Below are 26,753 nucleotides of genomic sequence, written 5' to 3'. Positions count from 1 at the left end.
ATATTCAATCAGTTCAACATTGTCAAATTCTTCCCTTTTTTCTTTTCTTTCTTTACAATTGCAATTCTCTGACGTATAAGTATCATGTTACAACAATTTATATTAAAATTAAATAATATGCTATATCTATTAAAATAGATTTCTTGTTCTGTGATTTATAAATAATTAATCTTTATTCTTTTAATAAACATCCTATTATACACGCCATACATATTCAATCAATTCAACATTGTCAAATTCTTTCCTTCTTTCTTTCCTTTCTTGCCTGTTTTTCAATTTATAAATCCTATCCTTCGTTCCATCGCCTGTTTATCGATCCTTATACATAACAAAAGAACCCTTATAATCGCGATACCTAGGGAAAAAGATAGAGCAAAAGGTAGATAGAAGATCGGTAATAGGGTTTGGCCACGTACGGTGATAGAAGGGGATAGTATTTGAAGCGGAACGCTAATTACTCCGATTAATTCTGCGATCCATTTGGGGGAGAGCCTGTCCGATGGCCGGAGCGTCCTCGAAGCTAATTTAGCTTCCTACGACTGGCCAACCTCTTTCGAGCGAATAATTTGTCAGCCTCGAACCGACTACCGGAGTTTTTATTCTCTCTTCGCCCTTACCTCTCCTCCGCTGGCCCGATGTTGAAACGAGTTAGAGTTAGGCGATTGAGCAACGGGTATAAAATGGGTGTAAAGGTGACGTTGGAATATCGATAGTGGAAACGAATCGTGGAAATTATGTAATCGGGCAGAAATGTGACCACTGCCTATTAAGAAATCTTGTTACCTTAGGAGCAACGGTGTGTCCACGTAGTAGCGGACGCGAAAGTAGAGGACGAAAGCTGGCCTTCCGCTGCTGTCCAAGCCCTGAAAGTTGTGCAATAAAAAAAAGATATTATCAATCGATATTGATCGAATGTTATCCTTTACTCGAAAAATTTTATTAGATTATGGGATCATTGTAAAAAAAATTGATTATATGGTTCTAATTAATCGATTAATTCTTACGTATACGAGATATCGAATATTGAAAATATAAATATCGATTAATATGTTATCTGATAATCGATGAAAGGAGATTACGGGTAGGGTGGAATATGAAACGGTGTAAAGAGATTGGATGAAATTAAGGCAAATAAAATATACGCTGATAATTGCATTAAAAAATATTTTAATATACGCTGTCGCCTATAAATATACGACCAAGTTTATTGGAATTCGATCAAACTGATATACAAACTGATACTTTTCTTCTTTTTTTTTTCTGCTATGTCGACATTATTCTACTCCATTAATTAACTATGCAAATGAATTTTTAATCGGTTGACTAATATAAAAGACACGTTTCAGGTAGAACTTTTTTTTTATTTCGCATACAGATTTTATTGGAATATTTTAAAACTTTTTAATGTTACTTGACGTTGCAAATTTATTTTATATTTATAAAATATAAAATAATAATATTAAAGAGATACTTGGCATGCCTCGTAAATAATTTGATCGATAAAACGATCCCTTCGTGTCAAAGGAATCGAATTAAAAAATTTATTCCAATTAAATTATTTATTGGGTTTACACGATATAGATATACGAGTATATAAATATCGAGCACAATAAATTTTTAATATATTAAATATCAATTTGCATATTCATTGGAATATTATCAGCGATAGAAAAATTTTTAATTATCAAATCTGTATCGTGTAACATCGTCCTTATGCCATCGAATATGCAAAGTATCCAATAATCTATAAACACAAATGGTATTTTGATTCTGTATCGTTATAATTTACCGATCGCATATCCTAGAAAAGATTCTGACATCAATACGTTAGATCAAGAACAGAATACATCCTATTAGTCATAATCCAAGTCCTACACACCTTCTAGGCCACTACAGGTAAGCAAGACAATGACCTGTTTTGTTAATTGAATTGTTTCCGCGCGAACTAGAATAAGTAACGTGACACGACGCGTCCATCAACTAAATCAAACAAAAGAAACCGCTCGTATTATCCGCTCGTTGAATCGATAACACTCGATATCGTTGGGTACCGTTTTGTTCACGACGTAATTTAACGTTAATTGTGTTCATTCAGATTACCAGCCGTGGTGTAAATCATCACTGCAACGCTTCTCGGATTTTACCCGTTTCCAACTAACAACTGTTGTCTGTTACAAGATCACACGCGTATAGAAATTCGAAGATATCGAGAATCCGATGACCGCTATCTAAGCGATGCTTCTCTTAGGTAGATAATTCATAATAAGTATAATTCGAAATTCCCTAGAATGTTCTCCCTAGAACGAAAAATTAGAATTTGAAAGCTTCGAGTCGAACGAGTAGAGAAACAATTTCCCTAGAATGTTCTCCCTAGAACGAAAAATTAGAATCGAACGAGTAGCGAAAAAAATTTCCCTAGAATGAAAAACTAGAATTTGAAAACTTCGAATCGAACGAGTAGCGAAACAATTTCCCTAGAATGTTCTCTCTAGAAAAATTAGAATTTGAAAGCTTCGAATCGAACGAGTAGCGAAAACAATTTCCCTAGAATGTTCTCCCTAGAACGAAAAATTAGAATCGAACGAGTAGCGAAAAAATTTCCCTAGAATGAAAAACTAGAATTTGAAAGCTTCGAATCGAATGAGTAGCGAAAAAATTTCGAGATATTAAAAGGAGAAACTTTTGATCACAGATGTAATCATTATTGGGACATGGAGCGAATCTTGTAAACTAGTAGTAGGAATCGAGCTTAACTTTGGCGGCGGAAGAAAAATCGTAGGCGGAAAACCACTAAAAGCGTGAATATGTCCCCACGCGTGCGGGCCCACGCGTTTTCAAGCAAGGTAGCTACCTATATTCCGTTCAAAACCAAAAATTAGATATAAATTTAAATAAAGATCTGCCTGATTTTTATCAATTGGACTCCATTGAGATCCAATATTGAAGATAATTAATTTTATTCTCCGTTTAAACGTCTCGTATGTAAAGTAAATTATATAACGTTGTGTAACATTATTTTTGGAACGAATTTTAAAAATTGAACGGAAAATACGGAGAAGAGAAAAAGAGAAAATCAAATCAAATCGAAGAAATAATAAAAAAAATAATAGAAAATGATCTACTTCGGAGAATCGTTTCGATGAAAATCGGATGATGAAATCGTAAAAAAAGGAAAAAAGAAAAAAAAACCGAGAATAACCATAAAACCGCGCCACGGTAGCCTCCCATTTCTCTATAATACACGGGTAAACCACAGTTCATTATACGAACCATCGATCCGATCCTAATTTCCCTTCGCCCATACCTATTCGATCCATCACATAACGGTAGATGCCGTCCAATCCATTGAAATTCAACAATCGGAAGGATTTCGTGGGTTTCACCGATAGAAATTAGCAACTCCCCCCTCCTCACACCATTACTTCTTCCCTCTTCGAAAGTAGCGTTGGTCCTGGATGACCGATACATCATCCGACGGAGGCAGAAATAGGGAGTGTAAAAAGGAAGAGGAGAGTAAAAAGAAGAGAGAGAGAGAAGGAAGAAGAGGATGACAGAGGACGAAGATGAGAGGAAGGACGAAAAGGAAGGGAGGAGGGAGACAGGTACCAATAACGAAACCCCCCCGCTCCAAATTCGGTAGCCGAAAATTAAACCGAGAAGGGTTTCTCTCTCGGTTATGTCTAGACCTAGACCCTCCGGTCAAATCGTAGCAAATTATACCGTCGGCTCCATCCGCATATTTTACGAACCATAAATATTAATCCACCTCACTCAGGTGTATGCCTCTCCCATCTTTCCACTTCTGTTCCACGTCCACCACACGTCTTTCTCGTCTCTCCTTCGTCCTTCCTCCCTCCTCCCCCTCGTAATCCCTCTTCAACCACACAGACTGTTCTGGCGGATGGCCCGCGGGTACAGTCGCCGCTAAAATCGAGAGTTCGGGACAAACACACGGAGCCACGATTTGCATACGATATAACGTAAGGAGAGAAGTATGTGTATATATATACGTGGATGATAAACATTGAAACTCGTACGTGAAAGGTGCGATGATTATTATAGGAACGAGATTTCGAGATGCTTTTATTGTATATCTTGAGGATAAAAACTTGATAAAACTTGGACTCGTTTTCAAACTTTCGTAAGAGAGACGTTTTTACTTTTTATTACGTCTTTCTCGGTCGAAACGTGTAAAAGCGTAGCTCTTGAAACTGATTGATTTTGTAACGTGTTCTTGCGTTTGATTCGTTCGGTAACGCGAAACATGAAGGAATTGAACGGATCGCAATGGATTGGGAGTTCGAGATGAATACGCTGAATAGATAAGGCAATTTTCACCGTTAACGGACAGCGTGAAATTGATTATACAGTCGCGTTTAACGTGGTCCAGTAGTACTCGGGGCTTATTGTTGATGTTGACTACTGCCGTTACTTGGCGCCTAGCCACTTATTACCACTTTGTGTGCTGCCATCGCAGATAATCGCCCACTTGTAAGTACTTAATGCGTGTATTTCTATGCATCGCGCGTCGCACACGTATATGGATAATCGATAAATCTTTCGCCCATTAATAATCAATCATCGTCAATCGTCCATTTCAAGAAACATCTCAATTTTCCTTCCTTCTTCTCTTTTTTTCCTCCCCGCGAGACGTAAGATGTGGAGATGATATCTTGGAAAAAGGATTATTTTAAATGGATTGTTCGAGTATTTTTTAAAGAAGTAGCGAATAGAAACGTACTTCGTACTTCGTCGAAGTTTATTTTTAAACTTAATCGTCATATTAAACACGTATCCCGATGGAGACAAGTGACTCGTGAAAGCACACGGCAATGAATGTCGCCGGCCATCGACGATGAAAATCGAAAGTGTGACACGGTCAGCTACGTACACACATCACATTCCAACAGCGTGACACGACCCAAAAAGTTGAGCATCAAGTTCGATTCAATTCCATTGTGATTCATATTGATTTCGTAAATTATTTATTTTTTAAAATCTTGTTTTGCAAGCTCCGACAAATATATACCGAAATAATTTATATAAATAAATCTCGTACTTTTATTATCGTCATTAAAAAAAATAATTTACTTTCACTTTACAAAATTTCAACAACATTGATTTCAATTATTCGAATTACAATAGAGTTTTCAATTTTTCAATCAACGTAACAATTGTAAATAATTTTCCAAACTTCCCCTCCCGTGTCACTCCCCCACCGCGGAAGAAACACGTACACGTGTATAAAGTTGGAGCGGCGATAGAGGAGGGGCCCAGTTTTAATAGCCGAGGACCTCTCTCTGGCACGGCTGCAGAAAAATCCTTACAGCCGATATTCGTTCGAGATAAGCACGTAGTCCGGTAGCCCGGTTTTACCGGGCCAGTATTTATTGGTTATTGGTGTGGACCGTCATTAGCGAAACGGGGGTCCCACCGCTCCGAGCAGATACGAAGATATCGCACGAGGCGGCGCGCTCTGTCTCTTTCCCACCTCTCTCTCTCTCTCTCTCTCCGACCAGCCCTTCGATCCGTAATTTCCAAACTCCCCTCCTCCCCTGCGTTGCACACGCTGTTGACAAATTCCTGCGGTTCTGAACCCTCTGAAAGGACTTCCCCAGCTCGTCGTCGAAATTCGTACGTAGGGAAAGAGAATAACGAGTCGTCACGATGAGATCGACCAATTCTGCATACCAATTTTCGTTCTGCCCTTCTACGATGCATCAACACTCGGAGGAGGAGGAAAGCAGGGAGCAGCGGCGACCACGAGTGTATATTGCGAAGCTACCCGTGTTGAGGAGGACTGCCGTTGTACGCTCGTTTAGCGCTATCCTCGGGGCAATGGCAGGGCCGGAGCATCGTGCACCCGCGGATGGAAATGCTAATTTGACCGAGGAAGAGAGAGGAGGCCCTTTCGCCGTGAGCGTGCTCGCTTCTTTTTCGCTCTTGAATCTGCCTTTTTCTTCGATTCCTTATGGCGAGACGTACCGTTCGAAGCTCTCGACCCAGAAAGTGTATATACACACGCACACAGCTGGGTATTTGCGTAATATAAATTCAGAAATTATTGTGATATTCCAAGGTTTCGTCTCGCGGGGAAGGGATTATTACTCTCCTTTTGGTGAAATCGATATTTGGACACCGATATATATAGATATTTTTATTCTCTCGTTCTCTTTTCTTCTCGCGGAGAACAATCGTACGAAATTTGGTGAAAATTATTTAAGAGGCCTGGAGCTTGGTCTCCCGCTTGGGGATTCGTTATTTCGTAAATATCACGCTACGTAAAATGGAAATTAAATGTTCTTGTTTGTTACTCGGTTTAATTTCAGAAATATTCTCTTTTCGTACGTATACGTTCCGGTGTGTTGTGATTGATGAAACTTTACGGAGGTATTTTTATTCGGTTAATGACTACGAGTTTCGATTACTTCTTTTTTTTTCCAATACCAAAAGCATACGAGAAATATGTATTAATAAAGGATCTTGAATAAGTTGAACTTTTTTTTAAGAGTTTTTGATATCAGGATTTCATAAATTGTCGTCCCTAAATTTCGATATATATATTTATTTATGGCGCGATATTTCATCGACGAGATAGTAAAAAAAAAAAAAAAGACTCTTTATGTCAATGCAATTCACATTTATCTAACGCGTCGAACATGTCCCCTATCTTTGAAATTGTACTTCGACTGCCCCGTTTCGGCTCCCAATAAAAAATGATGAGCACGATAAGAAACTCGTTTTAGAAGAGACTACGAGCTTACGTTATTTCGATATACGGAGACATTAACGACGACTATAAAAAACGTTATCGAACGTTACAATGAAAGGAATATTATTACTCGCGCAGACGACACTAGGATTAATTAAAAAGAATTAAATAAACGATGATTTTTATTGAACGATATAGGGATATCGTTCCCATGGAACGAGGAATTAAACAACATTCTGTAAGGATAAGCTTCTTTATTCTTTCGTGAAACCTTCGCCTGGTTTTTCGAAACGGATAATTGCTCCGTAAGAACGTATCACATTTAGCCCAATAACACATCTAAATCTTTGAATTCCTCGAGTATGCATTATACGAGAGAATCGTAGGACAAACAGCGAAGGAGGGGGAGAAAATAGACGATATTTTCACGATCTACCTAAGAATTGTTCAAAAATCGTTCTCTTAAACGAAAATATTTTAAGAAATCCGCTACTTACGTATGTATGAGAGCTCCGCCAGTTTTTCGGCGCGTATTTGCTTAATTTATTCTCGGGATCGACGAACAGGTACTCGCCGTCTGAAACACAGAAATAATAATTATTAATAATCCGTGATAATTAAATCAAGTGTTTCGTTCTTCTTTTTTTCGATTCCTCTTATTAGCGTTTATCATTTCGATGAAAAGTTATAATTACAAAAGATACAAATATCATTTCTCCAAATACTTTTCCAAATTATTTCCAATTCCAAGATCAATTCAAAGCATCAAAATTCTATCCGCATTATTAATCAATTTCCTCGTACGATATAAATACGTAATCCACATAAACGCAATTAAATAAAAAAGAAAGAACGATAAAATAGTTCCCTTAAAATTTTCTCTCAGGAGAGTTTCTCGAAATGGCAACGGGTGACAAATTAATTTTATCGGTAGCGACGGTGTTCCTTTATTATAATCGCGGGGCGAGCGTACAAGGTTGGTCCTCCGCGACGTTCTGGGGCTTGGGATCGGGCCAAATGGGCCCGTACAAGGGCCGCGCATACGCGTCCACGGTGCCCCGATATGGTCGTTGCGTGGAGCCCGGGGACTCATTCTCCTCGCTCGACTTTTTGCACGGCTGATGGTCCGAAATGCCGATACCCCTAAACGAGCGAAACAATGAAAGAGATTGTCGGCGGAGAGGAGACGTTCGTGAATGAGAGGGCCCCCAAACCTGTCCTGCCCACATGGGGCCAGACACTCCAGAGCCTGCCAGACCCTCATGGCGCGACAACGCGACGCGCTTTCCGAACTGGAACTCGATCTGCAACAACCTGGGACGCGCTATCCCGCATTGCGAGGATACGAAAGAGATAGGAAGAGATCGTTGAAGAGTTGATATAACTCGTAACAATAATAGATGCAACGTATTCGATAGAATATTTCCGTGGAAATAATTTTTCTCCATCGTTATAACTCTGGATATTAGAGATCTTGCCTTATAGATGTATCACGTGGGATGGAATGTGCTAACGCGAAGGTTAACCTCGTTCACGCTACGCGTGATACTACGTTGAATTACGATTCAACCTAACCTAGATACGAAGAAATCTAAATTTCATTCTTCGATGACTGATTTTGATCGAACAGGGATTTGACAGTGTTTCGCATGAAGAGACAAATTTTCACGGAATTTCGATTTCACCCTGTCGCGATCTATAAAAGGATGTGGCCAGGGGGATGTCAGTGACCGAAACTGTTCATCCCGTTTAGATGATTCCGACTACCATTATCGGCGGAGCCGCAATAAAATATGTTATCGTGATGCTGGTTCATCGGTAAAACCATAAACCGTACGAGGGAGCGTGTATATATATATATATATATATACCTGAAGCAGCGTTTCGTATATACAGTGTGGAATCATTATAGGTTACGTTTCAAACATCTGCTCCTCAATAAAACTCCACGTCGTGAAGCCGGTCCGGGTAGTGTCGTTCGTGTTCGAACAGCCGCGCCTCGATTCTTCCCTCGGCTCTCCCTCTCTCTCTCTCTTTCTCCCCACTCTTCCCCTCTCTTCCTCCTCTTTCTATATCCATCGTGCAACGAGCGTTCTCTCTCTTTCTCTTCTTCTTCCTTCTTCCTCTCTTTTGGTCTCCCTACAGCGGAGCGAGTAGAAAGTCGAGGATTCTTGGACACCCTGTATTTAGCATATTTCGATTTGCCCGAGATACACTGAGCCGTCCACCTCGTCGACGTCCGGTGCCACGTGTGGCATGCTGCCTTTCAGACACGAAGGAGCGGATCGAGCCACATTCCGCGGTGGAGCCGGCCAAGGATGAAAGAAGAAGGAGCCGGGGGGATGTAATGCACTCTCCGCGGCGAAGAGAGGCCCCAACCCGGGCCCCGACGTCTCTCCCGCTTTCCTTTCTGTTCCCTTTCCTTCGAAAGAAGAAGAAGAAGAGGAGGAGGAGGAGGAGGAGGAAAACAGCGAGGAGGATAAGGAGAGAATAGAGCAGAAGAGGGACGAGAAAGAGGAAGGCGGAAAGGAAGGGAAGAAGGAAGAGAAGGAATCGAAGGACGAAGAAAAGAGGAAGGAGAGGAGGAAGGTTGGGGGTGGCGACCTAAGAAGGTCAGAACATCGTATTTCTTGTGGCCGGCAGAGAGAGAGAGAGAGAGAGAGAGTCAGCAGCGTCATTAAAAAGAAAAGTTCGAGCGGGCATTGTAAGGCGGCCCGAAACCCATGAAAAATGTACCTCGAATTATCGTCGTTCCAGGCCTTTCGACAATACTGCGAATACCACTTTTATTACGAGGATGCCAACCTCTGCCAACAACAAAAGGAACGTTTGCGTTCCTTCCTCCTCCTCCTCCTCCTCCCCTTCCCCCGATTTTTCTTTATTTTACAGCATAAGAATGCCGCGGCATTTACGTAATGTACTATTCCATAATACAGTTGTTGTCTCTGTTAAAAAAAGAAAGGAGAGAAAAAAAAAAAAAAAAATAAAAGGATTTTTCTTCTCTTCACGAGATTGAAGATAACAAGCATACCTTTCTTAATCGTAATTGCAACATTCCCTCCGATTACATCATCTTCTTTCTTCTCTAATCATTTTCTTTCCGGAATCTTATATTACGTTTCCCATTGAGACGCTTCCATAAAAATAAAAAAATCTTCCTTCCATGCCTGAGAAAGCAGAGAGAAATCCCGTTCCCTTCGTTCCACCACCTTCGTAATACACCTTCTTTCTTTCCTCCTTCTCTCCTTTTTCTTTCCAACGGCTACTAGTATAACATTCCCCGTTTTTGATGGCCCATAGGAATCGTCGGACCAAGAGATAGATGGATGTATCGAGGCAGGGAGGAGGAGGGGGAGAGAGAGCCGTAAGTCAGCCCCGAAGTTCTTTCGTTGCGCGATCTCTCCCTCCGTAGCCGAGGGCACCTGTGTTACCCGAGGTATAACCCGGCCATTACCGGGGAATGTTGCCCGAGGGCTAATCCTGGCCCTCGTGTAACCAACGATCGGGGGCCCACGGGGTCCGCCGGCCAACCTTATCCCACTAGAGATTCCCTCTAGTCACGAGGAGCCCCGAGAGATCTTACTATCCTCCTCCTTTTCTTCTCTCTCTTTCTCCATCCTCGAACCCATTCCTTTCTCCCCTTCCTTCGTCTCTCCTCCCCTCCCCTTCCGAGCGCGCGTCTCCCTTTCCTCTTTTCCTCCTCTTCCTTCCTATTTTTCTCTACCTCACTACCACTCTCCTTTCTCCATCTCTCCTTTTTGCCCGACCGCCACGCCCAGAACGAGCATAGGCAACGTTGTTACTTTTTTACGATCGAGATGCGAGGGAAAGAGGGTTACGAAGAGAAGAGAAGAGAAGAGGGGGAGGGAACGTTGTCCCGTTTAAGTTTTCGAAGGAATCTCACCACTCGTCTAAGGGTGCAGGGGAGGAATGGTATTTCTGGACAAACCAGTCGGTGGAAAATCGAATTCTTTCACGAACGAACGGATAAATGGACGAATCGTGTAGAAAATGTTGTAAGAATTGTTACTCGTCGTTTTTTCTTATACACAGAGATGATCAGAATCGCAAGAACAAAAAAATCGAACTATTACATATCAATCAAAATTCATTATTATCCGTAATGATAAAAATAGATCACACACGGAAAATGTGGTATCCGATAAAAGAGAACACGGCGCGGTTTTCCAAGGGTGAGATTCTCTGGCGTGGAGGGACAAACGAGGTGGAAAGAAAAAAAGAAGAAGAAGAAAATAAGAGCGATGGAAAAGAGCGGTTGTTCGGTCGTGGCAACGATTCGCGAGCGCGCGCATCAGGACAAGAAAAAACGGCGAAGGAACGATCCCCATAAACCTGTCGGTTTCCCAGAAAGAAACAATGTTCCCTCTCTCTTTTCGTGGCGCAGCAATGCGCCGTAACCGTAATTACACCCGTAATCACCCCTGATTGCCGAGAGAGGACCCCGGCCTCCTCACTACCTTCGCACTCGCTATATTTTACACGAGCAACTCTCTTCCACCATGTATATATAGTAGTAGTGGCCGCTTTTGCCACAGCCTGTCCGGCGAAACGCCAATCTTTTTTCACGGAATCTGGATCCAAGCAGATCGTTCGTTGATCTAGGAAGATCGTGGAGCAAATTGAGCAGGAATGAATGGTAAAAGAAATAAAAAAATTATCACTTCGAATTCAAGTTACGTGGATGATTTAGCGAAGTAAGAAAACTTTTTTGCAAAAGAATGAGATAAATGGATATATTTCTGAAGTCGAAATATTTACGCATCATAGATTATAGATTCTATTTTTCTGAATTAAAAAAAATTTTCTACAATCTTTGTTCTTGCATAGGGGATAACGATTATTAAAATTTATATAATTGAATCGTTAACGAGCAAAGACACTAACGATTTAATTAAGACGTAAATATAATAAATCTTTCGCGTATACTTGAAATAATATTGCGCGTTGGCTTCGAAAAATGGCTTCGTAGAACTATTAAACAGATATTTTTCAACGTTGTACGAATCTCGCCCACTTCGTGTCATTTTTAAAATGATAAAAAGAATGACACGCGCCGTTATGCGCGATCATCATTCAGATCAAAGATATTATTGTACGCCTTTCGCCATACATAATCGCATTGAAATTTTTTTTTTTCATACGTATCTTTCAACCTTGAAGATCAAAACTGTACAAAGACTTTTTAAAGGAATGCACAGATGTGTAATCTATACAATATCCATTTGATGGATCGTTTTTTCCTTGCGCGATAAAGATTCGTATATTGTACCTGGTATTCTTTGAGGGGGAATAATGTTCTCAAATCTGATAGACGAGCAACCTTTTCTTTTTCTTTCTTTCTTTTTTTTTTCCTCTCCTCTTCGTTCTTTGTGATGATTGAACAACTTGAGTTTCGACAGTATAGACAGTCATACGAGTGGTATTCGACGTTAATCGTGGCATTCCATCGTCAAACGACGCGTCATCTTTCAAAAGGAATGCGCTACATAAATCCCAAGTTACACAGGTCCATAAAATATCCGATATAGGAACGAAGAATATATTACGGATTATTATACACCGTGACACCGAGAAAAATATTTATTCACACCTTAGGCAATTTTATTATTATACCTCATTCTTACCAAAAACTTGCAAACAAATTTTTATCGAAATATATTTCCTTTCATATAGTTACGTTTCAATAATAATTTTTTATATTTTCTACTAATCTTAAAACACATCTCGTAAAATTTACTTGAAAATTCTCATTCGCTAAAACAAAAATAAATAATAATTTCTTGAAAGCAAAAATCAAAATCTATCTGGAACGAATGGAACATTGTTTAAAAAATTTCGATATTCTATAAAACAATCAATAAAATAAGTCTGGAAAAGAAAGACTTCGATTGCCAGATCCGTTCGAAGAGGAGGGCTAACTTACGAATCGAGTAACACGGGGCTCTTCGATACGCATCCAGAAATCGTATCCAGAGTTTTCTTAAGGTTATTACATCGTTCGTAACGAAGCGGGCCTCGCGTTGCATTACGGAAGATAGATGGAGTTCCGTTGAACGCAGACCGAGGGGGATAAAATGTGGCTTCCACTAGCACCACCATCACACTGTACCGACCGACCAACGCCACCACCACTCCTCCACCGGAGGCCACTATCTGGAGCTCATCGCATATTTCATCCCGATCAAATTATTCCGACGAACAAAACACGCCACGTACACGTCCGAGTGAGAACGGCGACGGTGTGTGTGCCTTTCGGCAGCCCGCGAGAGAGGAAGGGAGGAGGAAAGGTGCAGGAGGAAAGGAGTGCACGAATGGAGGAGAAAAGAAAGAAGAAAAAAAAAAGAGCGCGAGGACGGTCGATTGCCGCGAAGAAAGTAAGGGAGGGAGGGGGAGTCAAAAGGAAAGAAGAAAAAAAAATAAAGCAGAGCGAGAGAGCAGAGAAGAGGACGAGAAAGTGAAAAGAAGGGGGAGAGAGGAGGAGAGAAGAAACGCGGGATTGATCGGTAGCGGGAATGAATTCGTCGATCCGAAAGGAGATAAAACGTTGGGGGGAGGGAAAAGAAGGAGTTTAGCTAAGAAGAAGATCGCCATCGCTGGATATATCGCGAGGAACCCTCTTCTAAAATCGCGAGGCATCTTCCTGGATGGGTTCCACGATCCTCCCCGTCCCCTTGCCTCCCGTACCGCGCCATCTCCTCCTCCCCTATCCTCCTCCTCCTCCTCCTCCTCCTCCTCCTCTCCTCGCCCTCGATCGTTCGACATGCACGGGGCTTCATTAGGGATCGCGTAATATAAATCAAACGACGACGCGTTTTAATTTATAAAACGCCATTACACCTTATGAATGACCCATTCATGTGAGAGGCTTCGCTTCGTGGACACGTGTCCCCGTTGTTACGACCACGAGTGGCAGAAAGGGAGAGCCGAAGGGAGACTCCAGGGAGATGGAGCGAGACGGATGGATCGGGCGGGAGAGGGAGAGAGAGAAAGAGAGAGAGGGAGAGAGAGAGAGAGGAATGGCAGGGGGTCGGGCCGAGTAAGAAATGCAAAAAGAAGGAAAGTACGACGAGGATGGAAGAAGAACGGGCGTTCAGGAAGGAAACGGGCTGAAGAGAGAAAGGGAGGGAGTACAGAAATTTCCCTTTTCCCTCCGAATTCCCTATTACTCGAATAGATAAAGCTAAACGAACGAGACGAAAATAAAAAAGAAAAAGAAAGAAAGAAACAAGACGATGAAAGTGAATATAAATAAACGGAACGACGTAAATCGATCGCAAGAAGAGAAAAAAAAGGAAGAAAGAAAGAAAGAAAAGAATTCGAAAAAGAACAACGAAACAAAGGGGAAGGGAAAAAAAGAGAAGGAAACGAAAAGAAAAGAAAAAAAAAAAAACGAGGAGTAAAAAAGGGGTCCGCTAACGTTCGGCAAATGGTGCACAGGAGGTGCTGCTTACGAGAGGAGGCCGGCGAAGGAGAAAGATCGGCATGTGTAATGGAGGGGAAGGAAGGACGTTGAAGCCCTGTTGTGACGCAGCCTTAGCTTCATCCAAGGCATATATATCCAACGGACCTGCTAAGGCCCATTCTCTGCCTTCCCTCCCTCCACCCCCCTCCGCCCTTCCGCCTCTGAATCCCTCTTTGCCGGGTCCTCCGCGCCTGGCCCTTGCGCCGGCCTCCCTCCTCCTCCTCCACCATCCTTCGCTTCCACTCCCTCCTTCCCTTCCTCTCCGTTCCCCGCTCGCTCGTTCGCTCACGCGCGCGCGCGCCAGCGTCGACGATTCCTGTCCTCGGAGTCCTCCTCCTTCCACATTCCTGGGTCCCGAGTCGCCGTGCGGCGGAGACGCTTGGGCGGGAGGTGGAATACGAGAGGCCCTATACAAATCACCGGGCTACCGTCTTACCCGGGCTCATTCTTTCTCTCCCCTTCTCGCTCCCTCCCCTCTCCCTCTCTGTCACTCTTCCTCCGGTCTCATCCTCCGCCACTTCTTTTTCTTCGCCTTTTGTCCCCCTCCTTCTTCGTTTCTTCTTCCTTTTTCATATCCCTCGCCTCTGTCCTTCTCAATCGCGAAGCCAACTCTTGTTATATCTCTTTCATTTATATGAAAGCTTCTTCTTTTTCGTTTTCTTTTCCTTCTCTCCCTCTTTGAATTTTTGGCATAGATCGTAGAGAGGCTTGTCGCCTGTTCCCTACGCGTCTCTTCTTCTCGTCTCGTTATTCATTCTCTCCGTTTCTTCTTCTTCTTCTTTTTTTTTTTATATAATGGGGGAGAGACAAGGGTTGCGTATCTCTCTCTCTCGCTCTTTTCAGCATTCGGTTAAGCCTGTCTTCCTCTCACCCCTCGTGCACTTTCATGTCCCTTTTCGATGGTTTCTTTTTTTTTTTTTTTTTCTTCTGTTGCGAACAACACGCACCTCGACCCTCGGTCACGCACACGTACCATGCGTTGACGCCCAAAAAATTTGACCTTTCAAATAAATTAGTCGCGACACATCCGCGACTGATCTTTTTCATCGGTGGAGAATATATTTTTTTTTTAATTCAATATCGCATCGATGTTTGCGAATCGTTCGATATAAATTCATAATTGCCAAGATTGCTTTCGTTTTATATATATATATATATACGACGAAGATCATAAAATATTCGATTCGTTGGCCGAGCATTTCACGTTCTGATTATACCGGCAAAAATTTTAAGAAGGAAAAGAAGCGTGAAAAGAAATAAATACGTTTGGCAAGGCCTTGACGAGGGACCTTGATTCTCGAACGGGAGGATTGGGTTCAACGATTTGCGAAGTTTAATTATTGCGTAATAATTCCTGTTATAAAATCGTTTTCCATGGAAAAGAAAAGAAGGATAAGAAAGTAACGGTAAAAAGAAATATCTTCGACGAACCGTGAATAATAAAATTGTAAACAATTTAGAAAATCATCGTGATTGCGCCAAGTGTAATAATTTTATTACAATAATCGTGTAACTATATTCTATCGCGACGGATAAAAAAATTGGAAGGAACATCCTTGGCAAGGCCTTGGAGATACGAAAAAGCCTTGGACCTCGGCTCGATCACGTTCGCCAGGCGGAGGGGTTGTAACCAAAGAATTTTTCGGCGGCTGGTCGCGCTCGGCTCGCCCGCAGCGATCTTTCTCGATATCTATTTTTAGTAAGAAGCGTCGAAGAGCAGACGGTGGTGATTACAAAATTGCAGCAGCGATTGGTCCGTGTCATTTTACCGCCAGGGGCATGTGGGGGTCGGGGATACAGGGACAAGACGAAGACGAAATAACCGGCACAAAAAGTACGAAAAGACGGAGATGGAGGAGGAGCAGGAGCAACAGCAGGAGAGACGAAGGGAAAGGACAACGAGAACGAGAAGAAGAGGAAGAGGAGCGAGCAAACTGGAAGAAAAAGATGGGTGGAAAAAAATCTTGATTGCAGAAACCATAAGAAACGACGCGGAAACTTACGTAGGGAGAAAAGGGGGGCCATGCTCGAGGAAACGATCTTAGAAAGGAAACGTATTTGGGGGAGCGGAGATGTGACGCGAATCGAGAGAAACGCAAGGACGAAGCAGAGAGGAGGAAGAAGAAGAAGAAGAAGAAGGAAACGAAGAAGAAGCGTTGAACAGGCAGGCAGCAGTTTGCGGGCACGTACGCGAGAGCGTAGAGCAAGAAGAGGAGCGTAAAGAGGCGCGCAGAGGAGGTAGAGGAGCGAAAAGAAAGGAAGGAAGAAAGGAGGAGAAAGGAGGAGGAGGAGGAGGCCTCGGTACGGGGTCCGGGCAACGTTCACGCAAACCGACGCACGCATGCAGGGGTGTGAGCCACCTTTTTCTACTTGTTTTCGTTTTTCAGATGCATTTTTTTCCTGTCGTGGCATGGCTCGCGCGCCTCAAAACCCGCCAGCTCAGCCTCGCCGTGATGGGGCCCCGCTGGAATGTAGGAGGGAGGGGTCCCGCAGGGCCCTTGCGAGGCCCAAGAAGGGTCCGTCCGGCCGCGTTGGTGGGGGTACCAGTCGGACCGGCTTGTCATGACTGGTGGAAAGGCAAGAGAGTAGAGCGAGAGGGTAGCAGGCGCTGCACAGCCGAGTATATTCGGTGAAGGGAAGGGAAGGAGCTCCGTGGATGGTGTCCGGGGCCAGAGGGCGAGGGAGGGCAAGAAGACCACGGCTATATGCAGAAAGATCTCAAGATTAGTCAACGGACTACTCGGCAACCACTCTCTTTGCGCGATATTAACCTGCTATTCCTAGAGAAGATTTCTCGCGAATGCGAATTTTTCTTTTTTTTTTGTATATTCGTTTCAAATTTTGACGAAGTTCTAAGTCACGTCGTGAAGAAAATAATGAGACAAAATTTTTCGAAAGTATCACTTCGATCGAAGTGATTTAGCGTTCGATCATTTCGATCGAGTAGTGAGAGAAAGAGATTTTATCTAGCTTTGTTCTAAATAAAGAAGATTTTTTTCTTTTTTATTAAACTTCGAATGTATAATTGTTTGGGAAGTTTCCTTTTTTTTAAATCTTACAATAAGTATCGACGCGTCGAGGTTGTTTCTTCTCGATAAAAAGGAGAAGCTCGAGAGCTGGGGCGATATTTATCTAGATACTAAAAAAGCAGGTAATTTCAACTATTCACACGTAATAAATTTTAACCCTCTGCATCGCCCAGCCTGGTTCCACATTCCATTTCATTCGGTTCCTTTCACTTTTGCCATATAAAACGACACATTTTTTTTTACGATATTATTTGTAAAAATTCTTTACAATTTTAATAAAAAATACACGAAACATCGTAATTACAGAACCGATCGATTAATAATTATCAATTTCAAAAAAGATATACAAAAATATATCTAAATCGTACGAACAATTTTTAACGATATTGGAAACAATTAGAATTTAAAATATTCCTACATAACTTGTTCATTTTATCTATATTTAAAAAGGAATAAAGAATATACTTATGAGTCTTATTCGTTCATCCTTCTCGTTTATATTATTTATTCGTCACTTTATTTATTTTAATTCCCTGAAACGCGATTCTCTACAAGAACTATCGATAGCACGTCTAGAATACTTTCTCCTCGGTCGAGTGAATCTCGGTCGGGACAGTCTTTTGGATTCTCATCGGATAGAGTGTCTCTCGGAGTTATCCAACAGAACGGTCAGTGAAAGTATCCTTCTTCTTATCGTTATCCTTTCGTTTTTGAATCAGCTTCTTCAATTCTTCCTCCCTCGAATCGTTTACAAAGAAGAAGAGAATTCCGAAAAACTGACCGACAATTAAACCAATTATACTCAAACGAAATTTTCGAACAAGAGATTTTTCATTACTCGTTCTAATCTAATTCACGAGTTGTTTCTTTCAAATTAAAAAAAAAAAAATCAAGAGCATTCATGGAAATGGTGGACGACAGAGACAATATTGATCTCTCGAAGGCAGAGGAGAAACGTGGGTCGTGATTCGGGGGAAGGTTCGCGCACTCTTCTCGCGAAACGCAACACCTAATGACTCGCGTGAGCTTCGGTAATTCGATCCACTCTGTAGGAGGTTAAAAAGTGGCGTGCCGTAATTCGAGGCGGATACAGCTACCCCGCAAGTCATTCACGATGCTCACCGGTCCCGTCCGACCGCATTTCGTCCGTTAAACGATAGAACGGCGGAAACGGGAGCGCGCAGGTATACACAGGGTGTTCGAAACGAAGCAGGTAGAGAATTTAGAAAGCGAAGGCAGGTAGAAAGATTTCTACGGAGATTAAAGTTTTCCATTCGTTTTGGAATTTTTTTCTTTTTTGAATTTTCTACCTGCTTTCGGATCCTTCTCCCTTATGAATATAGAAGAAAGAGAAGTTTATTCATTGTTTACTCACCGGACAATATTGCCAGGCCGAACAGTTCGCAGTCTCGCATGCCCTGCTGGCCGAGAAGCATGCATGTCTGCGCGTACACCTCCTTCACTCTCGACTTCGCCTGAAAAAAGAAGAAAAAATGATGTAGCGAAGTTATATTAAATTTCGAGAAAAGTATTTGAAAAAGATAAATGTTTTAAGGAATGATAATAAATTTGACGAAAAGTCAAGTTACTCTTTTTACCACCGCTTTAATATTTTTTCTTTTTTATTTATTCATAGCGGAAATTCGTATAATTGAATTCATCGATTATATTTAATAAATGGGAAATCAGAGTTAATAGAGTTCCATTTTAACACTCGTTTTTTCATCGTTCGTTATTTCGTTATAATTTCATCAGATTTTATCTAAATCGATAAAATCGTGCGCGCGTAAAAAAAGACGTCGATATGAAACGATTTCGAGCGAAAAAACGTATCGAACACGCTATCGATCGTGCGAGGAGCGATCAAACGCTTCACCGCGAAACGGAAAAGGTTCCTCCCCTTCCTTCGTCGAGGAGACGTCGCCTTCGATTACGCACGTGACCGGTAATAGAGCACGCGTAATGAGATTGTATCGTTCTCGAAACCCTTGTCCGACACCGACCCCTTTATGTAATTACAAATTTACATCGGTGAGACGGTTGTGCACAAATGATTTCGTTTCAAGGTGGACTTGTGGACGCCAACGCGTATCGGCGCACAACAGATATCGAAATAAAAGAAAGGAAAACGAGTAAGAAGTGGAGAGAAGCAGAAAGTAAGATCAAGTTTCCGAATTTTTTAAAAAAATTAATTCCTCGAAATTTTCGTTTGCCTCGAAAGAAACAATCTTCTCAACATCAATACGTCGAAATAAGAATACAAGAAGATAATTTTGAGACGTGTTTGATTAATTCTTTTTCATCGATATTAAGATATTAAAATAGGAATAGTTTTCTATGAAGTACAACGTGGTTATTTAAAAACTTTAATCAATATAAGAGACAAACATTCTTCGACGATCTGAAAATCCAGGGATCAATTAGTATCATTGCGCGATTCACGGTTAGATCGAGCAATGGAACGAGATGGAAATTTATGTACCGTTTATACACGGATAGATTTAAACTTGCGGTAACCCACATTCTAGAGAGAAACCGGAATCCCTTGCGTAAACGACATTAACGTTAACCCATTTTATGCGTCTTTTTGAGAGACGTTTACGTTCATCTATGTTTGGAACGATTCTATTTAAAAGGATAGAGACGAGAGAAAAAGAGAGATATAAAATTAATCTTAAATATTAATAAATGTATGCAAATTCTTCTTGAATTCAGAATACGAAATTCTTTCATGAATAATTAATTCCTAGATCCAAATAGCTATGCATGTAAAAATGTATTGAATAATTTTAAAAATATTTTTTTTGAATAATCACGCATCGAATAATACGAAGAAACTTACTTCAGAAAATCATCGATCGTTCGATCTTATTTTCTCTTCCGAATAAACGAATTCATAATAACAACTTGTATAATAAAATATTACTTTGTAACAATAAAACAACACGTAGATCGAATTACAAATTTTCTGAAATGAAAAGAACGAGGATAATCCTCGTATATGAATGCGATACAAAAAAATATCCAAACGATATAAATCCCAATAGAACAACAAATCTAACCAAGATATCCTACTTACACGCTTTTATTCAAGACGCTTTTTACGATTCGAATGCCGGATTAATCGAGAAGTTGGACACGTTTTCGCGGTTGGACGCGGCGACGCAAGAACCATACGATTGGGCTTCGAGAATAAAAAGAAAGGAAAAAAAGAATCATCATCACCACTCGGTAATTTTATCACTTCGATTCGCGACATGCAGGCATTCTGCATCGCGCGTAGCATGTAATAACAATGCGTGGATGTATGAATATTGCAAACGGTGAAAGCGTACCACATACCAGACTCGTTACAACCGTGGTGTAGCTCTCGCAGACGCAGCTATACACGGTGGTGCCATACCAAAGAATCTACGTGATCAGATTGACGCGATATTCACTTACCGTGAATATGACGAAAACAATTCGCCATGCGAAAAGATTTAAGGGAAGAAGAAGAATCTCTTCGAATCGATCGAATTACACGTTTTAGATTTTATCGCGCGAATTTTTTGGCGATTGGATAAAATTATAATTAAAAAAATATCGAGAAATGTTTATGATATTAATAAAATGATTATTTGATACGCATCGTGATCGAGAGATATGGAAAATAGGAGAACGAGTTATTAACGAGTTAACGAACGCAAGTTGGAAACCGCTCTGTATCTATAAGTTGGCCACACGTGCAAGAATTTCCAATTATACCACGGTATAATAATTCATATGATGTATGCATTTAATATCTCATCTGATATTTCCACCTATTTGCCAATAATGCACAGTTTATTCGATCCTCTCGCGGAACTTAATCAAAAATACTCTCCGAAGAGAGAGGTTTAAAGTAAATATAGCGAGAGATATAGATGTTGTTAATTTTTAATTCTTCTCCGCGCGCGGAATAAAATCAGCCCGCCGGCAAAATCTGGTTTTTTAATTAATTACCATTCGGCCGATCCTATCTTCGATCTAACGCGATCCTCGTTTAAAAGGAATTCCGTTTATTTCCGTAAATTTTTAGAAGAATTTCCAAACGCAACCAATTATTATATATTACGTGTGTGCACGATACACGAAGGAAACGTTGGAATCCGACGTGTTTTAACGCTTCAAAGCGTATAGGAATGCGCCAACGTTTCGTATCGCGGCGTATTTTTCCTTCGCTCTTTTTTCCCCCCGCAAACGCATCGAGCATGCAACATTGTTCGAACGAGAGCTTCCTTCTAAATATATTTTTTTTAACCGGAAGCGAGAAGGAATAACTCGATGGAATAACTTGTTTTAATTATGCCAGAATCGTTGTGGAAATGTTTATTACATTAACACGAGACGTTGATACGCTCGTGAGAGAGAGACTTTTCAGAGAGACAAACGGAAAAATGTCGCAACGCTTGTTCAACAGCGGGCAATTTAAGTTGAGCAAAGATGAAGGAGAGAGGAGGATAGTAGATAACCTTTATGTATAGATCTTTATGAAAAATCTGAAAGATATATATTTAAACTTCAGAGCTTCAAGTTGGAGGAAGAATAATAAACGTGTAATTGAAAATGGTGTATATTTTTATACCGTAGCCGTGACAAGGTTCGTTATCACGCGATGATCGAGAAACAAAGGTGGGTATTAGGGCAATTACCGTCACGAGAGATCGCGATAATTCGCTGCTCGAAATAGATTCCCAACTGGATGGCGTTACGATGATAAGACGTTTCGTTGTTGCGCATGCGCGGATGCGAGGAACGGCAATTCTTTTCTTACCGTTGCCGAGAAAAAGGATCGCGGCGTGGCGGCGGTGACGAGGAGGTACACACACTGCAAGGATCGGTACACGGTAATCACAGCTTGAGCACCGTATAATCATGAAAAGTCCTCGGCGCAACCGTTCCTATTGTTCCTTCTTCGCTCAATGAATTACATATACGGAGATGGTAAATGGTAACAGGCGTGAGCGCGAATTCGCGCGATGGAGGACGCGAGAAAGAGAGAAGGAGAGGGATGGAGAAGGAGAGACACCCACGGATATTCAAATCGCATCTGGCGTTCCCTTCGCTTCCTACCGTACGGAGCCCCACGACTTCTCTCCGTGGCCGTCTCGTGGTGGCTTTTTAGAATGAATGGACGCGCGGATCCAGGACCGATTCTTGCCTCGTTCGCGAGACAAAAGCATCGACGGATTCGCTGTCGTCACGATTTGCATAAATTGCAAATGCTCAAACGTCGAGGATGTTTATTGAAATCTCGCCACTTTTATAGCTGAATCGAGTCTCTGACGCTTTTTGGTTTCGTATTTACGAGGTGATCCTCTTTTTCTTTTCCTTTTGTTTTTCGTTGAAAGCATCAAAGAACGAATCATTTGAATGAAAATTGCTCCTTTCTTTCGGCTCCTTTTTTCTTCTTCTTTCTTTTTTTTTTCTTTTCTCTTTTTTTGTTTTTTTCGTTGAAAGCATCAAGGAGTAAATTGTTTGAACGAAAATAATTTGCGCTGTTTAACGGAGCAGGGATGTGCACACGATGAAGAAGATGTATGTCATCGGAGGAAATAATAGACATATCTTAAAACGAACGATATCAAAGATATCACAAGTATAAAAGAATCGTCAAAATTGTAAAAATTTTCAAATTTAAATAATTTCCAAGAGCGTGCTATACGATTACTTAAAAACTTACATGATTTTTTTATAAATTATTGCGACCATTACGAAATGAAGCGAAGAAAAATCAATTTTACGACAGGTTTAAATTATTCCAATTTATACAACCTATCGTAACACGGAATTATTTTCCATTGATAAACGTATCCACAACGTATTACACAACCATCGAGACGTTTTTTCTTCCATCCACGATATACCTCTTCCTCCATTAATTACATCGAAAGAATTTCCGATGCATCTAATATATATAAAAGCTTATATTATTTTACACGATTAGAAAGTTATCTGATGTAACGTGAGCTATCCAGCTTCGGAGAAACCGGTTGAAGATCCGCTATGGTAAAAGATCTTGATCTTTTTAAATAATAAACGAACGAGTAAAATTTTGATAACGAAGTATAATATTAAAAAAAATAATAAGATTTATAATTAACAAAATTGTTTATCTTTTCTCAATTTTTAAATAATTTTCAAAATATTAATTTGAAATATCGATATTCCTTGTTTCGAAAAATTATATATATATATATAAGTTTCGTATTTTTATCTCGAAAGAAATTTCACAAGGGTGTATCGAGAGACCGTACGCGGAAACGTTATTACAATTGTGTAGCATTTTAAGCGATGGCCCGAAGGGAAAGGTCCCTCATAAATGCTCGGCATGGAATGCACGCGCCGAGGCAGAGGAACAATTTATCGCCCCGTATCGAATATTTCGAGTCGCTCGACGCATTCCGGCGCCGATCTTGTCCGCACCAAATCTCTACGGGCCACCATAAAATATCCCCTGGAACAGCCTGTCGGCTCAGATTTACGGTCGATCCTATCGGGCCCGCGTTTCACGATTCTGTCCATGGCCAGGACACGGCCACGCGATAGATTCGCGAGATTGACAAAAATATCCGTCCGAATGGATCTTCTTCCTCCCTCTCTTTTTTTCGAACACTTTTACGTCATTTTTACATCATCGTAAATACTTGGCCATCGTTGGTTTTTGTGGAAAAAAAAAAATATAATTGTGGAAAAAATAATTATGGAAAAAATAAGGACGTTGATTTTAATTTTAATAAAATTATGTATCGAGAAAATATTTTTAAGTTGTAGTTTTTTTTTTATGAATATTAGTGAATAATCGATATTGATATTGCAAAGGAATGCAAGGATATTTACAAAGATTTTGTTGGATTAAGTTCAAAATTCAACTTCTATCTTGAAGAGAGGAGAGAGATAAAAGAAGAGAATAAATCAAAAGAGAAATAAAAAAGACCGTAAACTCGAATAACAATATTTCTCATAGACATTCTACAAATCTTACGGATGAAATGAACAATGGACGTATTTTTCCATTTGAAAAGAAACCTGGCCATTCCACTTTTCTAATCGGCATTTCAATTATCTACATAATTATTATGCTACCGTTCTGCCATTGTAATAAATTAGTATCGGTACAAACGTAACCGGGACCAGATAGGAATCGACACGGCCATTTCAGAAATACGCCGTAGAAAACATGGGTGTTAAAGGCAGGAAATATAACGTGGAATGAAACGTTTTTAATTCTCTTGTATCTCTTATCGTATTTTGTAACAATGAGTCTATTTCAGGAACACGTAAGCGTTTCAGATCGGAAAAATGTTTATTCTTCCTTTCGTTCCCTGTTGTTGCCAGGAAATTACGAGGCGGAAATACATCCAAATTACCTCCGATCCGAGAGATAATGAATTTACTCATTTTTCCTTCACAGTTAATAGATTAATTACACGCGGGAGAAAAAGAAAACTAATATCTTTCTTTCTTCTTCTTCTTCTTATTGTTTTCCTCTTGTTCTCACGTTTTTAATTATCCCTCAGATTTTTCTCTTTTACGAATCGTATTATTAAATATATATCATATAATTTTTGTTTCTGAATTAACTACAAATAATTTTTTTTTTATAAAGAAATTCAAATGCAACAAAAAATTGAATAGAATTAATATACAAAAATATATCCAAATGTATTCTTTTTTTTATGCCATTAATTTTCATTTACCCATAACACATTTCTATCAATAGTTGCAAAAATGCGTTAATTTCGCAGAAAATATCAAAAGAACCCTTTATTTCAAATATTTTTCACAGATACACTAACGTACGTTTCTTACATTACATCCACTTATCCATCGCTACGTTGAACGATGAAATAATTTGTAACATCCGTTTTCTAAATTTTTCTAAAAACGAGTTATTAATCAGATATTATCCCACTTAACAGATATATTACCGCATCCGTAGAACAAACTTGATAACCTGCACGCGAGTGCAACATTCTTACTTCGATTCGGTATAACGAAGCAAGAATGCATCAGCCCCGTTGATTTCACAGCAGGCCAACGCGGGGCCACGCAGGCAGAACGAGGAATTTCCTTGGCAACCGGGGAATTCAGATTCGTCGTTACAAATGAACCTGGCTATAATTAGGTAGATAGTATCGTGTGAGAAGGTGCGCCAGAACACTCTACACGAGCGTGTGTGTGTGTAACGAGCTCCTGTTGTTGTGTAGATGGTTTGTCTAACGACGCGAGAAGGCAATAGCCTCGAACGGGGCAAATCGACGTTGCTCGCGGAAAAACCTTGCCATTGAAAAACGAACGCTCGCTCACCGCCTTCGCCATACATTCTCCCTATTCCAGTGTTTCCCAATATTTATTAATATCTTTTCGATCATGGCGCGAAAAAGAAACAAAAAAAATACGTCGATAACGTAATAAAACTGTTTCATTTCACGCTTTGTTTGTTCTTCCTTGGAGGAAATCGAGTGAATTTTAGGAATGAATGATTGATACGAAGATAAATGTGAAATTTTTCGATCACAAAGAAACGAAAAGATTAAAATTTTATTCTATTTTATTTTTTTTTCTAAAATTCTCTTTTGTTGATATTTTCGATTATATGAAATTTATATGATTGAGATTTAAGAAATTGATTGGAGTCGAGAAAGAAAGAGAGATTTTCTTATAAGTTTGTTATTGAAAATTTTTTACAAATATATTATGCATTAGGAAAAAACTGATATTATAAAGAAGAAAAGATAGAATCGATAATATATTTTTACATAGTTGCATGAAAAGTGAAGAGAAAATGGTACGAATACAATTGTTTCTTCTTCATTTATGAACCTGCGTATTAACGAGCTAGTTGCAGAAGCAAACATGATCAAGATTTAATCAATGAAGTCTGTATTTTTTCGTCAAAAAAAAATAAAAATCAATATTTAAAAAAACGATTATTTTTACCATTACAGATAATATAATTCAGTCAATAATATCGTTGCAAAAACCACCGTGTAATTTAACCACAATGAGTAGTTACTTTCCGATATTTATTCGATCGACGATTGATCGATACAACGATAAATAAAAAAAGAAAAGAAAAAAATGAAATTTACACCTGTAAGTTTTATATGCGACAAGCATTAGTCACGTCGACGCTTAAACATGGCGATACAAGATCTTGTATCTTACGAATCGTCGAGTTAAAAAATCCACCGTCAAACGCGCCTTTATTCAGACAGATTTAATCGGCAACAACTGTTTTAATAGGGATCATAACTGCGTTGAAACGATGATGAATCGCGCGTGTATAATTCGTGTAAAACGCGGCCCTCGAAAACGAGATCACTCATTTTTCACCGCGAAGCATTGAAAAATTTACGAGGGCACGCGTTCTACGCCGTGAATCGACGAAAAATATCGCGAAACTAAACGAGTTCCTTTCTTCCAACCAGTTTCCTTCCAACCGAATTCCTTCCGCCGAGATCGCGTAAACAATTTTTTAATACAATTATACACCGCATTTGAT

The 26,753-nt window shown here is 40.2% G+C and overlaps 1 protein-coding gene across 1 annotated transcript in view; it reads right to left on the bottom strand.

The window, feature by feature from the left end:
• The window catches only part of LOC409898 (protein expanded-like), an 80,458-nt gene that overhangs the window by 7,765 nt on the left and 45,940 nt on the right, over positions 1–26,753 (bottom strand). The window contains 3 exon segments of the mRNA XM_026441439.1: positions 784–863; positions 7,210–7,289; positions 18,600–18,699. Coding sequence (XP_026297224.1) covers positions 784–863; positions 7,210–7,289; positions 18,600–18,699 — 260 coding nt within the window.

This window comes from Apis mellifera, linkage group LG6 (genome assembly GCF_003254395.2).
Source record: "Apis mellifera strain DH4 linkage group LG6, Amel_HAv3.1, whole genome shotgun sequence".
Classification (NCBI taxonomy): Eukaryota; Metazoa; Arthropoda; class Insecta; order Hymenoptera; family Apidae; genus Apis; species Apis mellifera.
This window is presented reverse-complemented; position numbering and strand designations above follow the sequence as displayed.